This window comes from Martes martes (genome assembly GCF_963455335.1).
Source record: "Martes martes genome assembly, chromosome: 10".
Classification (NCBI taxonomy): Eukaryota; Metazoa; Chordata; class Mammalia; order Carnivora; family Mustelidae; genus Martes; species Martes martes.
Genome location: NC_137898.1, coordinates 22057173 through 22081795, shown reverse-complemented (window position 1 = coordinate 22081795; position 24623 = coordinate 22057173). Strand labels below are relative to the sequence as shown.

Sequence of the window (24623 nt, the reverse complement as noted above, 5' to 3'; positions counted from 1 at the left end):
TAATTTCCTACACTCAGATCACTATGGACAAAGTGATTGTACACCTACAAGAAGATAGTAAGGATGAGCAAGATGGGGTCTGTTTAATCTAGCCCTTAGTAATGATTGAACAAGGTACTTTTAATATGGTTTGTGACTGGAGTTGTGGATCAGTCTCCTGATAAGAACTGAAGGCAGCTAATTCTGTAAGTTAGGCAAGTTCATTGGTTGCTGTCTTTCTTTTTAAATTTCAGCTTCCATTCAGTGTTGGTGATGTTTTTAGAGCTATTTTGCCATCCTATATAGGAAGCATTTGCACGACTCTTCCCCTTCAAAAAGATTATTCTGATTCAGAACTTGTGCACCTGCACACGTGCGTGTGCACACACACATACACACACACTGGAAGTCCATTCTGCGTTGGTGGAATGAGCTCTTTTTTTTTTTTTTTAAGTGACTTGTGCCTCTGTAAGTTCTTTCTGTGCGCTGTGAGCCAGCCATTTGAAGTGAATTCCCAGCTTTGAAATTTTTAACACTATTAGCACTAAGTCTTTAAACCCTTTTACAAATTTAATCATTGAATGATTTCTACTCAGTTTCATGGCCTGATGGAAATAAAGCAGTTAAACCTGATGATCACTACAAAAGAACATTAGTTAGTTTTAAAATATGTATGACTGAGGCTATCTGGCATATATATGTGTATGTGGAATGCTGGCTTTGATTTTTTTCCCACCTTTTTTCTTCCAGTGTTGTAATTACTAGTAGCCAGATAGTATTTCATACTAAACTACCATGCTCTTTGACCAAGAAAATTTCAGTAATCTCTTAACTTTTTTTTTTAATATTTTATTTATTTGTCAGAGAGAGAGAGAGAGAGGGAGAGTATAAGCAGTGAGAGCAGCAGGCAGGAGGAGAAGCAGGCTTCCCGCCGAGCAAGGAGGATGCAGGACTTGATCCCAGGACCCCAGGATCACGACCCGAGCCGAAGGCAGACGCTTAACCGACTGAGCCACCCAGGCATCCCATCTCTTAACTTTTTCTTAGTCAGCACGGTTTATTTGGTTATGATCTTGAAAATGCAGGAGAAATTTAAATTCCGTAGCTTTGGATTTATCTTCTCATTTAATTGCTTTTTATAATAACAAGCCTAAATTTGCCATTTGAAATTTGCCAAACCCAAAGCAATTTAAACCTTTTTAGCTATCAGGCACAGGTTAATAACCCAGTCAGATCACATATCCAAAGTGATTATTATAAAAAAATTACAAGCATATCAAATTTCAGGAAAAAGAGCTGGAGGTCGGTGGCAGTTGATAGTGTACCATTTGTTGATCAGATGTTCCTATTCCTGCCGCACGTCTAATAACATAGCCAGGTTTCCCTTGGCAGTGTGAAATATAGCTAGGGAAAAACCTAACATGAACAAAAAAATTAAACAATTCCCCACCTCTTTCACTGCCTAAAAAGCATAAATGTTAAAAATTGGAAAAGTAGGGGCACCTGGGTGGCTCAGTGGGTTGAGCCTCTGCCTTCGGCTCAGGTCATGATCTCAGGGTCCTGAGATCGAGCCCCGCATCGGTCTCTCTGCTCATCAGGGAGCCTGCTTCCCCCCTCTCTCTGCCTGCCTCTCTGCCTACTTGTGATCTCTGTCTGTCAAATAAATAAATAAAATCTTTAAAAAAAAATTGGAAAAGTGTAAGGTCTTAGAAACCATGTTATTATGTGCAAAGTGGCCACCAAGATGAATGCCTCCAGGTGACTTTCATTTGGTGACATAAAGCAAAAGGAAAAAGTGTGATAGCATCATTTATTTCTCCATGCTTTTTACTTGATTTAGTGCATTGGTTATATATACTTAGATATGCTCTAATCAAAATGCTTGTCTTAATCTAATTCCCACGAAGTGGTGTCTGCTGTCAGGCAACTAGGGAACTTTGTTTCTGAAATCCACAAGGCCCTCCTTAAAATGTTCCATGGTGGAGGGACTTAAGTGGCCTTTTAAATAAAACAAAAAAAAAACCAAAAAACCCTTGGTTTAAATATACTCACTACCCATACCAATGAAAAGGACAATTGCTAATGCCCTTTTTTTCACATATGAGTCCTATGAGATATTACTAGGTTCAAGTCCTTATCGATTCTAGAATAACTAGGGACTTGAGTTCTCATTTAAAAACATCCTTATGATTCACTTACCCCGAGGAATTAAAAAAAAAAAACAAGTAACCTTTGACATCTTATTAGGCTTGACCTGGCCTAATACCCTTTCAATAGGAAAAAGGGCAATCCTGATAAACCCAACAAGTAAGTGCTTCTGATGGTAGGTCCCTTCCCCACTGTGCTACTTCTGTGGCTCCATTTGTATTTTGAGGAAGAGGGCCAGAGTTAAGGTCTGTTGATTTTCCTGCTAGATTCCTTTCCTCAACACCAGCAGGTGACCATTCACTTGCAGCAGGGGAAGGGAGAGGCAAATGATAAACCCTGAAGGTTGTGGGTAGCTAGGAAATCTAAGCCCCTGCCCCTACCACCTGTTTGTAGGCTTATTCTAACTATTAAGAATTGAGTGAAATCAACTCAAGTATGTGTGGTTGCCTCAAATAGATGTGCTGGATTTAAGCTCGCTGACCACATAAATACTTTAATATCTTTCTGCTTCTGGCAAAGTCAATGGAAATTGTAACCGTAATATAGGAGGATAATACTGTGGATAGCCTGTTTCCTTTACTACACACATCCCACTTTCCTGGATCCATGTGTTTGCTCGTGTTTTCTGCAGCTCCTCCTCCTCACCCTCCATCATGCCCTTCCCCTCTCCAAAAATCCTAATCTTACCCATCCTTCAAGGTCCACCTCTGCCATATGCCTTACCCAAGCCCTTAGTTATAAGTAATCTGTAACGAATCATTCTACCTGTTCCTCTCCTAAAGCTCCTGTGTCTTGCCATTATAGTTATTTGTGCATGAGACACAACTCTCCTACAAGACTTCTTCAGCTCATTGAGAGCAGGGACCAGTCCATTTTTCATTTTCATACTCTGGCCCACCATACATTCTGCGCCCCGCCCCCTATTGATTAGCACATAGAATGTACTTAAATGACAAAGTAGCTGGTGATATTTCAAGTTTGAACTACTGAGAATACCTAGTAATAAAGAGTAATTAACTTGTGTCCACCCACCATTTACCCAGAATGCTTTACACCAAACCCCCACTCAATATGCATATATAGATACAGATCTTCTTTTAAAGTCTGTGGCTCCCACACCATAGGAGGGAGAAGACGAAAGAAATCATACTGTCTCTCTTGTCCACTAGGAGCTGACATGTCCTAGAGCCTGCATTCTCTCACTCCCTGTATGCACTGTTTTCGATGAAAGTTACAAACATGTGTCCTTGTCGACCCTCATGGGAAAACCATCATTTATGGGTAAATCAGTAAATCAGAGAAAACCTGTTGGGTTTAGAAACCCAGCACACTTGCTTGAAACAAGTTTGCCTCAGCTGAACTAACCCAGAGATTTAAATACTGTGACTAAGACTACTACTAAGATCACGACGATGACGACTACTAGCAGCTGTGGCAATGAACTAGCTTTCTTCTTCAGTGTACTATCTGCATGGGAAAATCTTTCATAGTAAACTTTTGGTGAATGTTTAAATTCCCTTGTTTAGAGATCGAATCTGATTCTTCACATTTCTAAAGGAAACAGTAGCTGCCAAGAGTTTGGATTCCATCACTGGAGTTATTTCCACAGACCACAGGTTATGGTGTCTGTGTCTCAACTGGCTGCCTTTGCCCTCTATGCCACAGTCACTTAAGAGAAGGCCACATGGGAAGACAGGCCAGATTTACACCCAGCTCTCATTTTTCTCCTCTAAAGGGAGGTTGGGAATTTAAGTCTACAGAAAGCAGTGCAGACTTGAATCCCTAGGCAAAGCAGACTGCCCTCCCATATGTGGACCAAGTGGTCCCCAGCATAGACTTCAGACCTGTAATGTGTAGTAAAAGGAAAACACACACACACATACATACACCCCCCCCCACACACACACTTGTATTTGAGTTCACAGCCTTTCCATAGTTTTTCTTTTTTGAACTTGCTTCTGACTCATTCACCTCACCAGGAGGGAAAGCCTATATAATTCCGAGGTTGCTAATTTCAAGTCTTTAATATGGATTGTTTTCTATCTGGCATTGCACTTTTAAGGTCAGTCAGTACATAACCATTACTTTAAACCTCCCGCAAAGAATTTCCTTTGGCAGTAATTGCTGAATGAGAACAAGTCTGAGGAGCCAATACTTCTGTCGAAATGATTTCTCTTATCTTTCTTAAGTAGAGGGCAGCACAGGGCAAAGGAGGTGAGGCAGCCTCACTGCTGTCTCCAGCGTGATCATCAGCAAGCTAGGTCTCACCCAGACCCAGGGAGCTCCGAGGCCCCTCTTTCTGGTGGTTTCACTAGTGCTGTGTCCCAGGAGTGCTCTCATTTCAGTTAAAGAATCTAGACACAGAAGTAAGTTGATTGGCTCAAGTGTGTACAGACAGGCTGCCACTAAGACCGGATTTGAGTTCATACCGTGGAATGCTCTTCTAGGAACCAGGTCTACAGGACCTCTGTCACAACCTCTGGAAGTAGAAATCTTAAAGATACCTATTCCCAGAAAGGTTTCTTTCTTCATCAGATAGGCTTATTACTTTGTGTGGTACCAAGCCCCACCTAACACCCACAGTTAACATTTCCTGCTAGTATTTTTAAAGTAACTTTGCATAGCATGGTGAGCAACTGAAAGATAGACTTCTGTTCACTTCATGATTTATTTTACTACCTTTTCTAAAAGATTATCTTACTAGGGAAATATCATGAAGCTTTGAGTTATCTAAAATTATAATAAAACTTTCACGGTGTTACCTGTATACAGGAAAAAAAATGTTACATAGCTGCATAATTTGAGTGGAGTTGAGTAGAAAGATAAGGAGAAAGATAAATACTGTAAAACACTCATGTCTATTAAGGGGACAATGTTACCTGTATTTTCCACCCGGGTACCTTATATTTAGTTGAATGTACCAGAATGCCTCCTGTAAGGTAATTTTTCTTATAGGCATAAGAAAGGAGACCTTAGAGTATAATATAATCCAGTTAGAACAGGGATAGTAAAGATATCTTTAGAATATTCCACTGTTCAGAAAGGCCATTTTTCTAACATCTGTTACTTTGCCTTCAGCAACATAAAATTCAAATTCTAGTTCCTATTATAAATCAGTTTGTTATTTATGCCTTAGAAAAAAGTAATTATATAATAGGAAGCATAGGAGTATTACATTATTTGTTGCATGGGGGAAGTATGTTCAAGCAAGGAAAATTTGGAAGAAGACTGGCGCCAACCTTTAATATGTCACAATATAACACACATTGTGGGGTGCAGAGAGGTAAGTGTTGATTTAACTGAACAGCAGATCTGTGGTCTCTTTTCATATTGTAAGGCCATGAATTCAGAGAACATAGAGCAGACTGAGGCAAATTTCTAAATGTGCTAAGTATTTTAGGATTCAGATATGCCAAGCAGTTGAATCTGAATTAGTTGCTGTTTTCTTCTAAAAGCCCAGTAGAAGTGAACTCTGTACTGCCTTCATCATCTCTTACACACACACCCACACGCACATACATTGACACTGAAATGAGGCAGATCCCCTGATGACTTCTAGAGCCAGTGGCTCATACAGAGATCGAGTTGGGCTATAGGTGGAAGGCCTTGGTGGAAGAGATGACGTTGGGATAATTTATTCCTTTGCAACTTTTCAGAGAGACAACAGTAATAGCTCACCATGTGCTAGGCATGGTCTCACTTCTTAAATTGAATTTTAGCAACTCTGTGAAGTGGGCACTACCATGAAGCTCAGTTTGCAGATGAAGAAACTGATACACAAAAAGAGTAAAAGTAACTTGCCCTGCTGTATGCAGCTCGAAAGTAGTAGAAACAGGATTGGAACTTGTTTAGGCTGGCTCATCTGAGCTCTTAGCCACGATGCTCTAGGCTAATAGAACTACGTGAGCCTTTATTCTTCTAGACTAGCTCTAGTTATGTGGCTCTTTCAAAGCTGATTCCTCTCAATTTATTTGTGGCATTTCTTTGTTATAACTAATCCTAAAAGATCCTAAAAGTACCCAGCCAGGAATGGCTTGCCAACTTAAAAGATTCAGAAGGTAAGCATGTTTTTTTAAAGAGTAAGTGCTTACCCAATTCTAGAAAATAAGTATTCTTCTGGGCCCTCTGTAAACAGAATTATGAGAAGATAGGAGATTTCCTCAGCCTTAGTAATGATAGGCGTTCCTGAGAACTTAGTTTACTCTGAAAACCTGTTTAGCCACAGGATAAATTGTGCCTTTGCCTTAGGAGACTTAATGCTTTGACACGATATATTAAATATTTAGTTGTTTTCCAGAACACCCTTGTAGGATAGGTTACTATTAATAATTCAGTTTATGCAGACGATACTCTAGCCACAGAAAAGGATGTTGATATGTCTAAGATCGCATAGCAATTCCAGAATCAGAAATACCCTACCTGGAGTTTTATGCTTAGTTGGTATTGCTGTGTAGTTGCCTACTTCCAAGAAAAACCAAACTGTCAGGATTTGAATTAGATGCTAAATGCTTTGCAAGCAAGTATATAGCACAGCAGTATAGCACAGAAGAGTGCTTCCTTTTTCACTTGGGACCTTGTTATCCAAAGCGTTTCATTTAAATCATGTAGTTCCTTAGAAAAAAAGAAAGATAGAAAGAAATCGTGCCTCACAAGGTTAGTCTAACACAAAATCTCCTCATTTCTGCATCAGCAAAAAATAATAGTCATATGCATGGAAGATGACTTGTTACTTTTTAGGTATCTTTCCATTTTTCTTTTGCCAACATTTTCCTGTGTTTCTTTAATGAGGACATCATCTCCACCTCTGCTGGGAAGACAAGTGACAATTTTTCCATATAGGCAACTTTTTTTAGTTCCCCTTTGACCTAGAGTAGACCTGTACTGCAGCCCAAAGAATAGAAACTTTACTTCTTTCTGAAGTGTTTCAGTTCTCCTTCAGACAACCGGAAGGAGCAATTTAAAAAATAGGCAATTTGGCTTTTTATTATTAGCCTAAAATAATTATGTAAATCACAACAGAACACTGAACCAGTCTGTCTTTAACTGTCAGCCTAAGGAAATTAATATTAACAGTTCTAACTTGAAAATCAAAGTGAATCCTTAAAGCATATAGCTTTTACCTGATCATTTTGGTTCTGCCTACTTGGAACAAATACTGTAACATAAACTTATTCCTTTTTATTCCCAATTCTCCCTAATCCCCTCTTCTGCCCTCCCTCTCGGAGATGTTGGCCCCAATTTCCTGAGTTGGAGGACAAGACATTCTTAGAATGCACAAGGCTTCCTGCAAGAAGGCGTCTGGGTTTGAGGTCATGCAGGACTAATTTTAGCTTCAGGATCTTATGCACATCATATCTTATAAATTACCTATGAGGCATTTTTATATATTGCAGACATTTAAAAAGATGAAACCAATTAAATTTTCATAATGGGAAGAGAGTGGGAGAGAAAAATCAGAGAGGCAGAGGTTGGAGGAGGAAGCAATTGCAGAAAACACAGTATTTTACTGGGTCCCAGTGTTAAAAGGTTTGTCCTTTGCTTTTGTAACATTGTTTCACTCAGCCTGTGTCCAGGTGCAGGATGCTTTAGAGGCAAACTCACCAAAGCTGAAAGCAGAAAACAGTCACTGGGAATAATGTATGTTTGAAAATCATCAACATCATTGTCATCATTATTTTCTGTGTGTCTTTAATGGTCATGCTTATTTATATCCCAGTTAAGAGTTGTCGCTAGGAATTGTGATGTTCTTCATAGTCAATTTTAGTTAGTTGGGTGTGTACAATTGTTTGTTTTCACTACTTTATTTTAATGCTCTTATGCTTAGCTTCCCCATACTTACCTGCACATACTCAATGGTAAAGACAGAAGCAGAAACTGATCCTCTACTTCTGTTCTCTCACAGAAGAATTTGAAGAAAGATTGACTGTCATTGATCATGGCATCTTTCCTGTCAACCTTTGATGGGCGCGCGCACACACCCCACCATACAACCTTCCATCTCTCAAACTGGTTCTCATCGTTTACCAAACACAAATGAGAACTCCTGTGCCTGTTGCTTTGCTCAACACATAATTCCTTCCTGCGTACGGTGCCACCTTCTCATTTCTGCTAAAGAGGTGGCATTGACTGTTGGAAAGCCAAGAGGCTTTCTAGTAGGATAGAACTGATTGAAATCTCAGATCTACCACTTACTGCTTCACCTTAGGCAAGTTACTTGATTTCACTGAGACTCAGTTTCCTTATCTGTACAATGAAAATCAGTTATTTCACAAGGCATTTTTGAGGGGTAAGTAGAAGAAAAAATACAAAGCACTCAGGAGATCCTGGCTCCCTTCCTTGTAATTCCCTGTTTTTAAGTCCTATACTACCTTTTCCTCAAAATTAGGGTTTACCTGCTCAAAGCTTATTCTCTGAAGCACCTAGTTGCCACAGTATGCTACCTCATTATTGTTTGTTGTCTTGTATTTACTGTCTTCCCAAGTTGCTTGTGAGCTTAAGAGCTAAAGCTCCTCTGAAACAAAAAAATTCGGTTTCTGACGTAACCTTATTAAATATGGTAGCCTCAGATGTGTGAGTGTAGAACTGGAAAATAGAAGTGACTCCTTAAGCGTGCAGTTCCCTTACTGCAAACTCCATAAGTTGGGAAAGGTTTTGAGCCCATTATGTTTTCCTGGCACAATAACAGAAATGGCATGAGAAGTGCTTTCCTCAATTATGAAATCTAAAAGGGAATCTTCAAATCCAGAAAGAGACTTCTTGTACTTCCATTGCTGCAGAGAGAGCTTAATTGGCTACATACATCTCTTTGGGACAATTTTCTATTAAAAATGAACCTGTAGAGCATGTTTGAAGGTTCTGGTAAAGGAGGGAAGTTACTTAGATACTCTTACTGGAAGAATTGTCCTGTGAGAGGAGAGATGTAGAGGCTTCCACTGAACATACATGGTTCGTGACAGTGCACATCAAATGTAAGAGGAAGAGGAGTCCTGCTCAGCTGGCAGATCACTGCCACATCAGACACACCAACCTAGTAACACATTCCCCTACCCAGAGAATGGCCATCAGGTGGAGCAGGGCAGTGGCTCTTTATCCATATAAACACACAATCCCTAAGAGGGTCAAGGCTCTTCAGCTCACTGGCAAAACAAAGAGGTCAGGCTCCCTGTGCACAGCAGAAAGTAACAGAGAATGCAACAATTACGTTCCAGATGTGACATTTTACACTAAGGTAAATCTTTACATGAGCAGAATTCGTTTTCCAAAAGAATAATGCACATCTTTGTGATGTTGCGGTCTTAAACATGGATTTTCGGCCACCACCATCCCTTTTTAAGTCCTTGGTTTTTAATATATAATCCTTTGCCTTTTGATGTTTCTTTCATTTTGAGGCCTCGAGAATGGATATTATATTTTGTGATTCAAGAATGGATATTATATTTCTCTGCTATAGTTCATCCATCTCCAGACTTACTCAGGTACTAATTGGTCATTTCTCGCCCTTGAAAGACAAACAGAAGGAAACTTACTTTTTTGTGATGTCTCTGACTTTCAAAGAAATATTTCACAGTCATTCATTGTAAATGCAGTGAGATCTTGGGAATTGATCTTTGTTGTCATAATTTTTCCCCCAAACACTTGGTTCTTATGCTGGCCTAGCAGGTGAAACTTGAACTTCAGTGCAAAATCTTGAGTCACAATGAAGATCTGGCTCGTGGTGCTCCAGCTCACTGATTTTTGTATGTCCTGCGGGAGAAAAACTGACACCATCATCTTTTTGCTCTTCCTGCTACTTGAAGACCTTGAGCCTTGGGACTACCTAAGAGAGATGTTTCTAATATGCTGTCTCTGTGTCTCTTGTCATTGAGGTAATTGTCATGAGAAAACCCTGGACAACAGCCATGACAAACAGAAATATTTTGACAACTCACAGTCACTGGATGCTGCCGAAGAAGAGCCCTCTGAGACAGGAACAGAGGAGGAGCCTGTACTCTCTGTTGAGAATTCAGGGAGGGACTCAGATGCCCTTAGACTTGAAAGTAAGTTGATTTGACCTGAGCTGTGCTTCTGGGGTAAAATCAACTCTCAAGCTTTGAGTTTAGGCTTTTCTTTACTCTAAATAGTTTCCTTCTTTTAACAGCCACTCATTATATTTGTAGAATCACAAGGGTGACCCTCAGGTGTGAGGTAGAAGACAGGCTAGCGTGTGAAAAAGCTCTTCACACTTCTTTTTTTTCTCTTTCACCTCCATGTCTTATTTTGCTAAGACAAATTTGATTCATTTATATACGAGTCTTTGTTCTCAATATCAGTAGTCTACTGAGCAAGCCATTGAAAAAAGCAAGATAACTTATATTTACACTAACCCAGTAATATTTAAAGATTTGGAATAATAGACATACCTACCAGGCCCTCTCCTAAAGGTCCATTCCATGACCACATTTTGAGCTATGCTGTACTGAACAGTTCTTGACATTATCGGTCAATGCATAATTGCTAAAAAGAATGACTTTGTAGTACTCATCCTTCTTAACCACTTTGCTGTGTTTGGATCTATGCACAACTCCCCGCTCTTTGAAACTCTCTTCTTCTCCTCTCGGCTTCTGGGGTATCACTTGCCCTTGGCTCTCTTCCTGTCCTCAGGACAGTTTTTTCCATTTCTTTCACTTATTCTTGACTTTGCCTCTTACTTGTTGGGTTACCCAGGATCTCGACCTTGGTCTTTTTTTCCTTATCCCTCTTTTTAACACTCTGTGTTTTATCTCTTTGTGTCTCAAATACTTTTGAGTATAACAGTGACTCCAAATCTCTCTTTTCAGCTAGCACATTCTCTACAACACTAGATCTTATTTCCACTTTTCTAGTGTTCTCTATCTCAATGTGCCATAGGCACTTCAAATTTCACATATCCAAAATTGAACTTGTCCTCATTTTCACTTCATTTTACTTGAACTGCTTCTAATTCCTATGTCCCTGCTGTTTGTTGATGGCATCACAACTCGCCCAGTCACCACTGTATCCAAGACCTGTTGCATCCGTTCATCTCTTCATCTATTTCCTTCTGCCACTGTCTGAATTCGGACTTTCTTCATTCTGCTTGGGCAATTGCAGTAGCTTCATAATTGAATTCCCAATATCCAGTCCTTTACTTCTGTGTGTATGGGGAGAGGGAGAGAGAGAGTGTGTGTGTGTTTGCAGGAGAGAGATAATACATGTAATGGGTACAAAATTTTAAAAGCAGAAGCAACCCCTATTACCAGTATATTTTGTGTCTGAAGAGTTGTTTCTAAAATCAGATCTGATCAGGTAAGTTGCCTATGTTTAAATTTTCCATGGCTCTCTGTTACCTGTAGGAAGAATCCAGTATCATAGTATAGGATACATGGCAGTTTGGTCCTTAGTTTTGTCTCCAAGTGCACCATCTAACAGTACTCTACATAGCAGGATGTATAAACCTTGCACCATTTCCCGCCATGCCATGCTGTTGGAGCCTCCATGTCTGCACAGGCTGGGAATGGCCCCTGCGTACTTTTTGCTTTATGTGGACGACTCTTAACGCACCTCCAAGATTCAGCTTAAATGTCACCTCCTCTGTGAAGGAGTCACAAAGTTCTCCAGGCATTTAGTTGCTCCATACACTGTCTTGTTCCCACTTTTTGTCAAGGCACATTTCATACAATGTGAACGCTTACATGTCTTATTTCCCATCAGACTGTGAACTTCTTATATATCATGTCCTATGTAACTTCATTTCTGTGTACAGTAAATATTCGTTAAAGTAATGAATTGTGGCATTTGTCTTCCTGTGTGGGTTGGATTAGCATATTTAGCAATTACAAAATCTGTGTTTCCTTCTAAGTAGTAGTGTATATTTAAAAATGATGTCCAAGAGAAGCAAGCTAGGCCTCAGAGGGCAAGTTTTGACCTTCACCTTTGCAGGTTTAGAAAATTAGTTTCATCAGTTCTGTCAGAAATCATTGGGCTTTAAGAAAACTAATTTCCATTTACCATTTCAAAAGAGATGGATTCTTAAACTGGATAGGCAGTTTATTCATTTATGAGGGAGCTACTCCTCTCTAGTGCCTGGCAGCCTCTTGTCTCTACCTGGTATCAGGTACCCACACAACCAAGTGGACATCATGAGGTTGCTTGATAAACTCAGAATCACCACAAATGAAATTGAGTAATGATAAGGGGTGTTTCGTTCAGTTTATACAAACTGTTCCTATTCCAATGTAATACAGCTCCCTCATGACCAGAATACTTATGACTACCAAATTAGATGTTTTTTTTCTTCAGACAATTCAGATAAAACCCAACCAGAATCTTGATGTTTGTCTCATTTTACAAATAATATACCATTGTTTGAGATAGATTATAACCTAGTGACTAAGTTAAGTTTCTTTAGTCCCATGTTCCCCATGGAGTTCCATCCATCCCTGTACTGGAAAGGCAATATGGTTGCCCTGGCTGAGATGGGGTCTTTTCCAGGTCCCTTCAGCATCACGCAGACTGTCTCTTAGGGTGGATTCCTTTACAGATTGCTAATTCAATCCATACTATAATGATGACTCTGACTGGTTTCACTCTCAAGTACTAACTTTTCTTTGCCATATGTTGAATTCTGGGAGCACCTTCTTCTTTTCCCTAGATACAAACAAGTCCACAGGGACAACATTCATGATATGTTAGTAGGTTCATACCAGGAGGCTTCCTGCGGTATGGTTATCAGAGTGAGAAAAACTCAATTTTTTTAATGTAAATAGTGTGTTATAATAAAAATGTGTTATAATAAAAGCCAAGTATAGACATTAAAGAATTTTTGAAAATTCTATTTTTGGAGGAAAATTTAAAGAAATACAATAGTTAAGCCCTTTCCAGTAACCAATAACTTATGATAATCACTACCTTTCTATGATACTTTACCATTTACAAGCATATGTTCACTTCAGTAACATATATATTTTACGAACTTATGAATTATGTGTTAACTATGTGAAATAGATACTATTATCAAGCCCATCTTATAGATGAGAAAATTGAGACTCAGAGAAGTTGGGTTCCTTGCCCGAGATCGTCAGTAGGTAGCAGAACTAAAACTAATCCCATGCATTGTGCCCTTTGGCTCCAGGTCTCAGAAATAGAGGCTTTGATGGATTAGAACTTTATTTTTTAATTAGTAAGGTTATTTTTAAAGAAAACTAGCATCTGCTGTTACCATTATTTTATAAAAGCAAAGAAAATTTTAATGTCAAAAAGTACAAAGACAATCTCACAATAAAGGTCAAGTCTTTTTCAAAAATGGACAGTCAGCAACCTTACTCCAAAAATTTGTATCTGGATGTGTGTGTGTGTTGTATGTGCGTATTATAATTTTATATACATATCCTTTTTATGTTTTTTATTTTGCTAAGGATTGGTACAAATTGTGTCACTGATTAACATATGAAAACCACTGCTTTAATACCTCATCATCTAGTACAAAAATCCTCCCCGGTAAATCTGAGATGTAGAAGGAAGAACATAGGTTTTGTATTTAGAGATCTTGCTACCATGTCCTTTCACCAAACCAACTTGTTGTTAAATCTTGGGCAAGTTACTTATTCTTTCTGAGCTTCCCTTACTTCATTAATTTAAAAACAAAAAAACAAAATCCCTCAAGTGATTAGTATTTAAATGAAACATTTCTTTTAGAGCCGGGTACACAGTTGGAGCTCAGTGTTCACTTCTGCACACATGCGCGTGACTCTACTGCTGACTCTACTGCTTCCAGATTTAGAGGCTGCTTGTGAGCCAAAGTCCTCACAAATACATACACTGAGCAGATACTGATCTGCTCAATAAACATCTGTTCAGTTAAAGGGAACCTTGACATTTCCACAAGAGTTAGAGGAAAGATTACCTGTTTGCTTTTCTGGGTTATCTTCTTGAAAGTCCGTTTTCTCTTGCTGTACTGACCCAGCTAAAACACCAGTGGTGCAAATGAAAATTTGATGATTTGTTGTTTTTTTTCTGAAAAGTCAGTTTCCCTACCTACCTTAGTCTGACTTTTCATTTAAGCCTTTTGTGCTTTGAAATTACTGGCTTTAAATATTATGCCGTTGTTCACTCATGAAATCTTAAGGAAGTCTACTTGACTTCAAAACCAGATCACTGCCTTTTAAAGTAAGTACTAGAACTCAAGACAGAATTGCCAAAGGTCCTATGGTGGTGGAGTCTTTGTATGAAACCAAATTTGTCTAATTCCACAGTATATTCTTTTTATTTTACGAGCCAGAGGGAGATATATCTCTGTAGTATCATCCTCAGAGGTAGAATGTGCCTTGCTTGCCTTCAGAAACCGTATTCTCGTACTCGAGCCTATTGTTATTAATCATGTAAGACTTTCTGGAGATGTCTTGAGTCAGATTTTGAAGGAAGGACCTTTTTTTGCTGGTCATCTCTTCGAATGTATGATCTTCACCTCTTCTTGCTGTCAGTCTGCTTTGTTTTGAAGGTAGAACTCATCTTTCATTTCATTCTCTGCTTCCTAAAACTCTTCTTGATAAAATCTCTCTTCCAAGATTATTAATACTGTTTCTTACCCAATAGAGTCACTTTCTTTTACTCATCTGGTGTCCCACTCCCTCTCAGGAGCATCCTCAATAAGTCATTGTGTGGCTTTGGCTTCTGCTGCAGGCCAGGGAGCTCAGTCTCCCTTGGTAGCTCATTCCATTTTTTGACTGTTTAAAAGTCTTCCCTAATATTGAGCAAAAATGTGACTTCTCATCTCCAGTCCTGCCCTCTGAAGCTAACGAAGTCAGCCTTGTTTCTCATTAATATCACATTTGAAGATGACACTTCTCCCACCTACCCTACGCCCCATGGTTTTGCTTCCTTAGCTAAATGTCCTTGTTTCCTTGAACAACTCCAGTTACGGCTCTTAGTACCTTCACCAATCTCAAAGTAATCTTTCTAGAATTTAAAAAAAAAAATCTTTCTGGGCTCCTGGGTAGCTTGGTCAGTTAAGCATCTGACTCTTGATGTCTGCTCAGGTCGTGATCTCAGGGCCCCAATCTCAGGGTTGTGAGATTGAGCCCCACATCAGGCTCCACACTCAGCCTTGGAGTCTGCTTGGAACTCTCTCCATCTTTCTCTAGCCCTCCCCCGACGCTCACACTCTCTCTTGCTCTCTCACTCTCTGTCAAAAAATAAAATGTTTTAAAAAAGAAGGGGCGCCTGGGTGGCTCAGTGGGTTAAAGCCTCTGCCTTCGTCTTGGGTCATGATCCCAAGGTCCTGGGATCGAGCCCCACATCGGGCTCTCTGCTCAGCGGGGAGCCTGCTTCCCCCTCCTCTCTCTCTGCCTGCCCCTCTGCCTACTTGTGATCTCTGTCTGTCAAATAAATAAATAAAATCTTAAAAAAAAAATTTAAAAAAATGTTTTAAAAAAGAAGAAAAAAATATTTCTAGCAAGATACGTTTTAAGCCTGATTTGTGTGTGTGTGTACTATGTCAGCTACTGTTCCTTCCATGGGGTCACTTTGGTTTCCTCAGTCCTTCATTTAATGTGGTTTTGGGCACTTCCACCAAGTCACGTTTCTATCAGTGTGCTCTGTTTTGAAAATTCCTTAAACTTCGGTGCCCACACTTACCGATGAATCTCCAGGTGTGTCTGGAACATTGCAGGATTATGTAGGACTTCTTTTTCTTTTCCTTCCTCCTCCCCTTCTTCTTCTCTTTTCCTTTCTTTCTTTCTTTTTTTTTTTTCTTTTTGAGGACAACCTATACTTCTCTTGGTCTCTCAACACTTCTCCTAGTTCCCGTGATTTTTGTTTGTTTGTTTAAGATTTTATTTATTTATTTATTTGAGAGAGACGGTGCGTGCGCAAGCACAAGCAGGGGGAGGGGCAGAGGGAGAAGGAGAAGCAGGCTCCCGGCTGGGCAGGGTCCTTGATCCCAGGACCTTGAGATCATGACCTGAGTTGAAGGTAGACTCTTAACTGACTGAGCCACCCAGGCGCCCCTAGTCCCTGTGATTCTTGACAGTCTACCTGACATGGCTCAAACTCAGCTATAAGTTTTCCTAGTACCTGAGATAGGATTCATCCAAGTGAAAAAACATGAACTCATCTAAGCCTCAGTGTGGATTCTCACAGTCTCTTCACTTCATAATATTTATTCTCATTTTTCCAGTGTGAAAATGGTACATGTTAAAGAAGATAAAATATTAGATACAGATCTCAGTTTATCTATTTTTAGTTTATATTATACCATTGGTCCCACAAGCAGCAATCCTAATATTTTACTTTTTCTTCTTGCTTCAACTGTAATTTAAAACCTTCTATGATCCAGACCTCTCCAAATCTGAATTCTGTATTTCCAGAATTAGACAGTGCCTGGAGATATGTTCTTCCATCCATCCTAACCTAGACCGTAAGCTCCATGGGTGGTTCTATTATGAGCCCTCAGCACATTTTTGGACACAGGCAACAAATGTTTAAATGAGTTAATGAGTAAGTGTCTGAAATCCCAACATGATAAGTCCTATCGCCCTCTCCTAATTCCATAATCTTTTTACATAGCGTTGTTTTCACTTTCATAGATTCTAAAACTTCAGATATTTCCTGTTTTACATTAGGCTTTGAAATCTTGAAATTATCTTTGAACTTACCCTATTCTTTGTCATTTTATCCATTTAACCACCAAATTTTATTTTTGCCCACTGAAATTTCTTCACGTACCTTTTTCTCCTCCCTCTTCAGAATTCCTCTTTTTCAGTCTTCACCCTAGGCCAGCTTCTCTTTAAAGAACTGTAGAGAGATTGTTGAAATACCTTTCTAACTGGGCTCTGTCCTCTGTCTTCCTTCTCCACCTCTGAGTATGCCAGCTGGGTTACCACTCTGGCCTGCATAGGCCACATTATGGCTCTCGTCTTGTTGTTATTCTGTTTAGCAAACAGGAGGCTCCCTTTACAATGCATCTTCCTCCCGACTTTCTAAGACGTCCTCAGTGTCACCCGCCTTCCCTAAGTATCTTGTTTGCTGATATCATCTGTATGCATTCTTTGTTCTAGTTCACGTGAAATGAGTAGTGCCTTCACATACTGCCTTTCATATGTCTACATCAGTGTGTGTACATGTGGGTGTGAGAGTATATACTTTCAAGCTCCTCCCTCTCGGCCCTCCCTGGCCCTCCGCCTGTCCAAACCCTGCCTCAGGAGTCTGCCTTCCTCTAGGAAGCATGTTGTGACCACACTCAACTATGCTTTTCCTCTAGGAAAAAAAGTATTTAAATGTAATTATGCTCTGATTATTTTATGTATATAGTTTAGTGTCTCCAACCTGATTATACAGTTGACCCTTGAACAATACAGGTTTGAACTGCATACATCCACCTATGTGCAGATTTTTTTGACAAATACCATATAGTACTTTATCTTCTCTTATTATGTTCTTAACAACACATTTTAGCTTCCTTTATTATAAGGATACAGTATATAATACCTATAACATACGAAATACATGTTAATCGACTATTATGTTATCGGTAAGGCTTCCAGTCAGCCGGAGGCTATTAGTAGGTAAGTTTTTGGAGAAACAAAAGCTATATGTGGATATTCAACTGTGGGGGTCAACGCCCCTAACCCCCATGCTGTCGAACTGTATTTAATTCCTCAGATTCTTTTTGTTACCACCTATATGGCTCATAGCATGAAATAGGCACATAGTAGGTTCTAAATAAATAAGATTGGTTTATTGTTTCTAACTCATAGCACATTAATGATCTCCCCATTCCTCACCTTTATTTAGTGTTCTTTAGGAATTGCTACTACCCCCACCCCTACAGTCTTTGAAAGGACTAGTGGCTGCCAGCAGCAAAAGCCTGCAGCAAGTTCCATAGTCTCTCTTGATTGGAATACCAGTTTCCGTCAATGAAAGGCCCTTTCTCTAAGAACTTTTCAGTAATGATATATATATTTCCATATGGTCTGGGCATGGGGAGCATTAACCTTTGGAACTGGGCTTGCAGAACTCTTTGCAACTGAACAGCTTTATTTATTTAGAATACTTGTAGTTACTGAATGGAAATAAGGTTTCCAAACACCTCATCCATATGCATGCGGCTCTAACTATACCCTGGGGAATTAGTTACCTGCAGTTTACCTTTGGCCAAAAGCCACTTTTCTTTAAGCCCGTACTCTTGGCTGCCGCCAAATATATCAAAACCCCTTTTCTGTCTCAGGACTAGGTGCAGGAAATCCCGTGGTGCCCATAGGAGAAGGAAGGACAGGAAGCTAAAATAACATGAGAAGTACTTAGAACTCTGGGGCGCCTGGGTGGCTCAGTGGGTTAAGCCTCTGCCTTCGGCTCAGGTCATGATCTCAGGGTCCTGGGATGGAGCCCCGCATTGGGCTCTCTTCTTGGCGGGAAGCCTGCTTCCCCCTCCCCCTTGGCCTGTCTTTCTGCCTGCTTGTGACCTCTCTCTCTGTGTCAAATAAATAAAATCTTTAAAAAAAAAAAAAAAAGAAAGAAAAAAAGACATACTTAGAACTCTGTTGCTGCAAGTCAGATGGCAGATAGTTCTTCTACTTAAGTTGCTTTTTGGGGTCCCCATAGCAACCCTGTCCAGGTATTTTTCCTGAGTTAGCTACTGAAAAATTAGTAAATCATATAGTATGCCAGACATTATGTTAAGGACATGATGCTTGCTTTTAACACATGACAACCTTAGAGTTTATAAAGTCTTGAATCACCAACAGGACAAGGCAACGGCTGGAGCAGCAGATCCTCAAGAACCTCACAAACCAAAATATTCCCCAGTTCCATTAACTCATTCTAAACCGTGCCTGTTAAGTGTCACGTACAATGTTGGACATTCAGGATATAGTAGTAAACAAGATAGAAACTGAAAATTAGATATAGTATTTGCCACATAATTTAGGCAACAGCCATCTTTATCTGAATATTCTAAAGAAAATGCCCTTGTAAACCCCTATTTTACTTTATGCTTATCTCAGTAATAAGCAAAAAACCCCCCAGTAGATTGGTTCAAAAAACCTAAAAGAAACTTACTTGAAAGGACAACAGTACATTTCAAAGTCACTTGTTATCAAATGGAGGAGCCTTATAGTTCTTTCAAGAAAGATTAACAGATTTCTAACGGTACTCCCAGCCTGACAACAGACCTTCCCACTTTCTGGAATAGAAAGTGGGATGGAAGATAGAGATGCCACCAGAGCCAAGAGAGACACTCTGGGTGTAGGGATCAAAGCTTAATGTGGCTTTTAGCCTTGGTGGTCAGCTACTTTTCTCACTCCATGCCTCCCTAGAGACTAATACTGTGCATTTCTAAAGTGAGTTCATACTCACTATGGTTATGGGTCTGGTCAATACGGAAGTGAGATTCCTGAACTTGGCCTTATTAGTACCATGTTTTAAATCACTGAACAAACCAGAGTTAGCAACTGAAGGTTATTGGGATGACTTAACTAGGATAATGTAGACTGGCATTTTCTGAGCAATCAACCCTAAGCTCTCAGGTTGTCCAGTAGACACATATTACAAAAGGAGGTATTCCATTTTATTTGTTTTTGTACCCTGTCTACATCCAGAAAGTATTGGAGATGACTTTCATGAACACACACTATAAGATTCAGCCATTAATTCAAAATAGCAAAAGTTAAGTAATAAAGTTTTGTTTTGTTTTGTTTTTTTTTAAAGAAAGGAAAGCATTCTATTAAGAAACTCAGACAAATTTTTGCCCTAAATGTTCTAGTTATCTAGGCATAGAAGGGAACATGTAGGGTTATATAACCTTTAATGTATAACAGTAGAAACACTGACTTCTCAAGAGAAAGAATTTTTCTAGGCCATTGTACTGGGAAACATCCATGGAAGTCTTTACATAAGAAACTTGAGCAACATAACAAATAATGTCTTGATAACCATTTTAGGAAAATATTACACTACTCGCATCACCATTTCTTTTACACCAGCCATTAGTGAAAATAGGAGCCTGAATGTAGAATTAGGATGATTACCCATTAAACAAGTCGTTGTTCAGGTAAGGCAGTTAGACTGTATGGCCTGGACATGCAGCCATGATTTTCCATATGCTATTTGAAAAAAACTTCAAGGATCTCACATATTTAATAAATAACATAATAAACTTCACCTTTGCCATCCGTGTCTTATATTTAAAGCAAGTGGGTCTTTTTTTTTCAGTAATACTGAAAAAAATACTATTTTTTATTTAAAAAATATTTAAAGCAAGTGGGTCTTTTTTTTTCAGTAATACTGAAAAAAATACTATTTTTTTTCAGTCTATAAAATAGCCTTCCCCCTGCTCACTAGTGATATAGTAATCAGTGCCTGCCTGCCACCTTGCTGCTACTGTTGTCCTTATCCAAGTTTTTGACAAAGCTACACAGCAAAGAGGACATTTTATTGTGCATGATGATGGGTGGCATTTTTATGGGTGGTTATCGAATTTGCTCCAAGCAGAGCCAAAGCTGCTCAGACAGCAAGGTCGGAGTCATCCAAGTACTGGAGTGAGTTCTATGAAATCTTTAATGACATGTGGGCGCTCAAATTTCAGGTACAGTGGTTGAGGAGAGCAATGGTTCCGATGAGATGGAGAATTCAGATGAAACAAAAATGTCTGAAGAGATACTGGCTTTGGTGGACGAATTTCAACAGGCATGGCCCCTGGAAGGCTTTGGGGGAGCCCTGGAGATGAAAGGGCGGCGTCTGGATTTGCAGGGGATACGAGTGCTGAAGAAGGGTCCCCAGGATGGAGTGGCCAGAAGCTCTTGCTACGGAGACTGCAGAAGTGAAGATGATGAAGCCACAGAATGGGTGAGAGTTTGCCAAGTCCGTTCACACCAAACCATAGCCCAGGTCTTGGTGGGGGTGGGGGCTTCCAAGTTCGCAGAGTGTGATATCTCTCTTGGGGGTGTGGCACCACTTTACTCCACATTCCCGTCAGCCCTCGAATGGGCCTTGTACTGAGGAACATTTCCCTTTACTTCCGTCTGTATCGCTAGCTCTTCCAGAAGGCAGACGAAGGGGGAGGCTGTCCAGCCTGCATGCCTGCACCTGCCCAGCCCAGACATCTTCATTTTCAGTTTCCTCTATACACCCTTCAGGGCTAGACTATTTGTTCATTTTACAAAACGTTTTTCATTTAGACCTGTAAGAATGAAATAGAACTCTAGAATAGGACTGGTTACTCTCTTGTTTTTAGAAAAAGAGAGCTCAAGTCGGGGGTGGGGTGGGGAGGAGGTGGAGAGGGACAGAGGGAGGGAGAGAATCTTTCTTTTTTTTTTTTAATTTTTATTTATTTATTTGACAGACAGAGACCACAAGTAGACAGAGAGGCAGGCAGAGAGAGAAGAGGAAGCAGGGTCCCCACTGAGCAGAGAGCCTGACACGGGGCTCGATCCCAGGACCCTGAGATCATGACCCGAGCCAAAGGCAGAGGCTTTAACCCACTGAGCCACCCAGGCGCCGCCAAGGGAGAGAATCTTAAGTAGGTTCTTTGCTCAGTTGAAGCCCAGTACAGAACTCCATCTCACAATCCTGAGATTCTGTCAAACACTTAACCAGCTGAGCCACCCAGGCGCCCCTAGCACTGGTTACCTTTTTCTTGTTGTTTTAGGGGTACAGGTCTGTGAATCATCAGTCTTACACAACTCACAGCACTCACCATAGCACATACCCTTCCCAGTGTCCTTAACCCTGCCACCCCATCCCCCCCACCACTTCTCTTCTCCAGCAACCCTCAGTTTCTTTCCAGAGACCAAGAGTCTCTTAAGGTTTGTCTCCCTCCCTGGTTTCATTTTTCCCTCCCTTCCCCTATAATCCGCTGTCTTATTTCTCAAATTCCTCAAATCAGTGAGATCATATGATAATTATCCCTCTCTGGTGGACTTCTTTTTTTTTTTTTTTTTTAATTTATTTGACAGAGAGATCACAAGTAGACAGAGCAGGAGGCGGGGGGGTGGGGGGAAGCAGGCTTCCCGCCGAGCAGAGAGCCTGATGCAGGGCTTGATCCCAGGACCCTGAGATCATGACCCGGGCTGAAGGCAGAGGCCCAACCCACTGAGCCACCCTGGCGCCCCAACTTCTTTTGCTTAGCATAATAACCTCTAGTTCCATCCATGTCATTACAAATAGCAAGATTCCGGGTTTTTTGATGGCTGCATAGTATTCCATTGTGTATATCTATATACCACATCTTCTTTATCCATTCCTCTGTTGATAGACATCTGGGCTCCTTCCAGAGTTTGGCTATGGTGGACATTGCTGCTATAAACATTGGGGTGCACATGCCCCTTTGGATCACTACATTTGTATCTTTAGGGTAAATACCCAGTAGTGTGATTGCTGGGTCGTAGGGTAGCTCTATTTTCAACTTTTTGAGGAAACTCCATTCTGTTTCCTAGAGTGGCTGCACCAGCTTGCATGCCCACCAATAGTGTTGGAGGGTTTCCCCTTCTCCGCATCCTTGCCAACACCTATCATTTCCTGACTTGTTAATTTTAGTCATTCTGCCTAGTGTGAGGTGGTATCTCACTGTGGTTTTGATTTGTATTTCCGTGATCCTGAGTGTTGTTGAGCACCTTTTCATTTGTCTCTTGGCCATTTGGATGCTTTCTTTGTAGAATTAGGACCAGTTACTCCTAAAACCACCAATATCCACACAGCCTTTACAGATTTGATAATTGGTCTAATTTGTCCCCAACATATTTCCATTTTCCAGATCACATTCCAGGTCAAACGTGTAAAGAAACCCAAAGGAGATCATAAGAAAACTCCTGGGAAAAAGGTAGAACAGAATCAAGCAGAAAATGTACATCGTTACCAAGCAAACCTGGAGATCACTGGCCCAAAGGTGGCATCTCCTGGGCCACAAGGTAAATTTGAATGTTTAATATGCCAGTTTCTTTTTTCAGATTGCACTGTCTCATTTCTTACTAAAGATGTGTTTGTGACTTGAAAGAGATCAGATGAGAGGGTAATGGGGCTTAGTGAATGAGGAAACAGTCATTGGTATAAGAAGTTTGTTTTGATATTACTTGACTTCTTTACCATTGCCTGTCAGGCTTATATTCTTAACATCTTGAGCTTGAAGTCCTATTAATTCTCGATAGTCTAGTTTAATAGGATCACATGTGTCTTATAGGGTGGTTGTGAGAACTGTAAGAATTATACATGTGAATGCTTTAAATGAACTGGCCACATAGGACTCAATAAATATTAACACTTAATATTTTATGTGTCGGATATCTCTTTAAGTATTGGTTAAACGCTTTAGAACTGTGCCCAGGAAAAATGCGTACACATCAGAAATGTCATACTTTTAAGGTTCATAGTTGTCCTGAAGTGCTTCTTGGGACTCCAGGTTCAGGGCCATTGCCATGGGCCCAGTTGACTTTCTTTTCTAGCAATGAAATAGTGGTGATCAAATTTCTTTTATAAAGAATCTTCTTTTGGGGCACCTGAGTGGCTCAGTGGGTTAAAGCCTCTACCTTTGGCTCAGGTCATGATCCCGGGGTCCTGGGATCGAGCCCCACATCAGGCTCTCCGCTCGGCAGGAAGCCTGCTTCCTCCTCTCTCTCTGCCTGCCTCTCTGCCTGCTTGTGATCTCTGTCTGTCAAATAAATAAATAATCTTTAAAAAAAAAAATCTTCTTTTTTAAAGGATATTTTCACTATCCTGATCTTCAAAAATTAACTTCATGAAAAGATGTCTTATTTAATTTGGTATACTTAAAGCTGAAGGCAGGAGGCATATAATAAAATATAAAGAATGGGGTCAGTTTGGCTAAATCCCAGAGTGAACTGTTACTTGGGAAAAATACAAAGGACACCAAAAAGGACATTTTGTCATGACCGGAGTTGACAGCATGTAGTAGCTGTACTATTTAAAGGTGACATCGTGTGTTAACAGGTTACAGAAAGAAAGCAGCACTTCCTTTACTAGGTCTGTCTCCTGTAGCAAGGGAAAGGGTGTTCAAAATGTAAAACATCATTATGGAAATGAAAATTCCATTAAATAGTAAATGTAATAAAATCATAAAAGTAGAAAATTTAGATGAATATTTATATACTTTTCCAGTGGAAAAGAACTTTCTAAGGCAGAGAGAAAAAGAGAAAAATAATTATGGCATCAGAAGACACCATAAAATAGGCAGAGGACTGAAACAAAGTATTTTTGCAGAATATTTATATTTTTACAGACTCGGTGATAAGCACAGAATATCAGTATCATTTAAAGAACACCTACAGGGGCTACAGGGCAACCTGGCTGGCTTAAGTCAGTTTAGCACCTGACGTCGGCTCAAGTCATGATCTCAGGGTCCTGGGATCGAGCCCCCCCTTAGGCTCCCCGATGAGTGAGAAGTCTGCTTCTCCCACTCCCACTGCCCCTCCCTGCTTGTGTGCTCTTCTCTCTCTCTCTCTCTCTCTCTCTCTCTCATATAAACAGATAAAATCTTTAAAAAAAATAAAGTAACA

The 24623-nt window shown here is 40.1% G+C and overlaps 1 protein-coding gene across 4 annotated transcripts in view; it reads left to right on the top strand.

Moving 5' to 3' along the window:
• The window catches only part of TTC17 (tetratricopeptide repeat domain 17), a 126482-nt gene that overhangs the window by 71806 nt on the left and 30053 nt on the right, over positions 1-24623 (top strand). For 3 of the 4 annotated variants that reach the window (XM_080816969.1, XM_080816971.1, XM_080816972.1), the window contains 3 exons: positions 9993-10163; positions 20702-20961; positions 22868-23021. In XM_080816969.1, the coding sequence (XP_080673095.1) occupies positions 9993-10163; positions 20702-20961; positions 22868-23021 (585 nt within the window). The remainder of the gene's footprint in view (positions 1-9992; positions 10164-20701; positions 20962-22867; positions 23022-24623) is intronic. The other variant, XM_080816970.1, reaches the window with a different exon arrangement.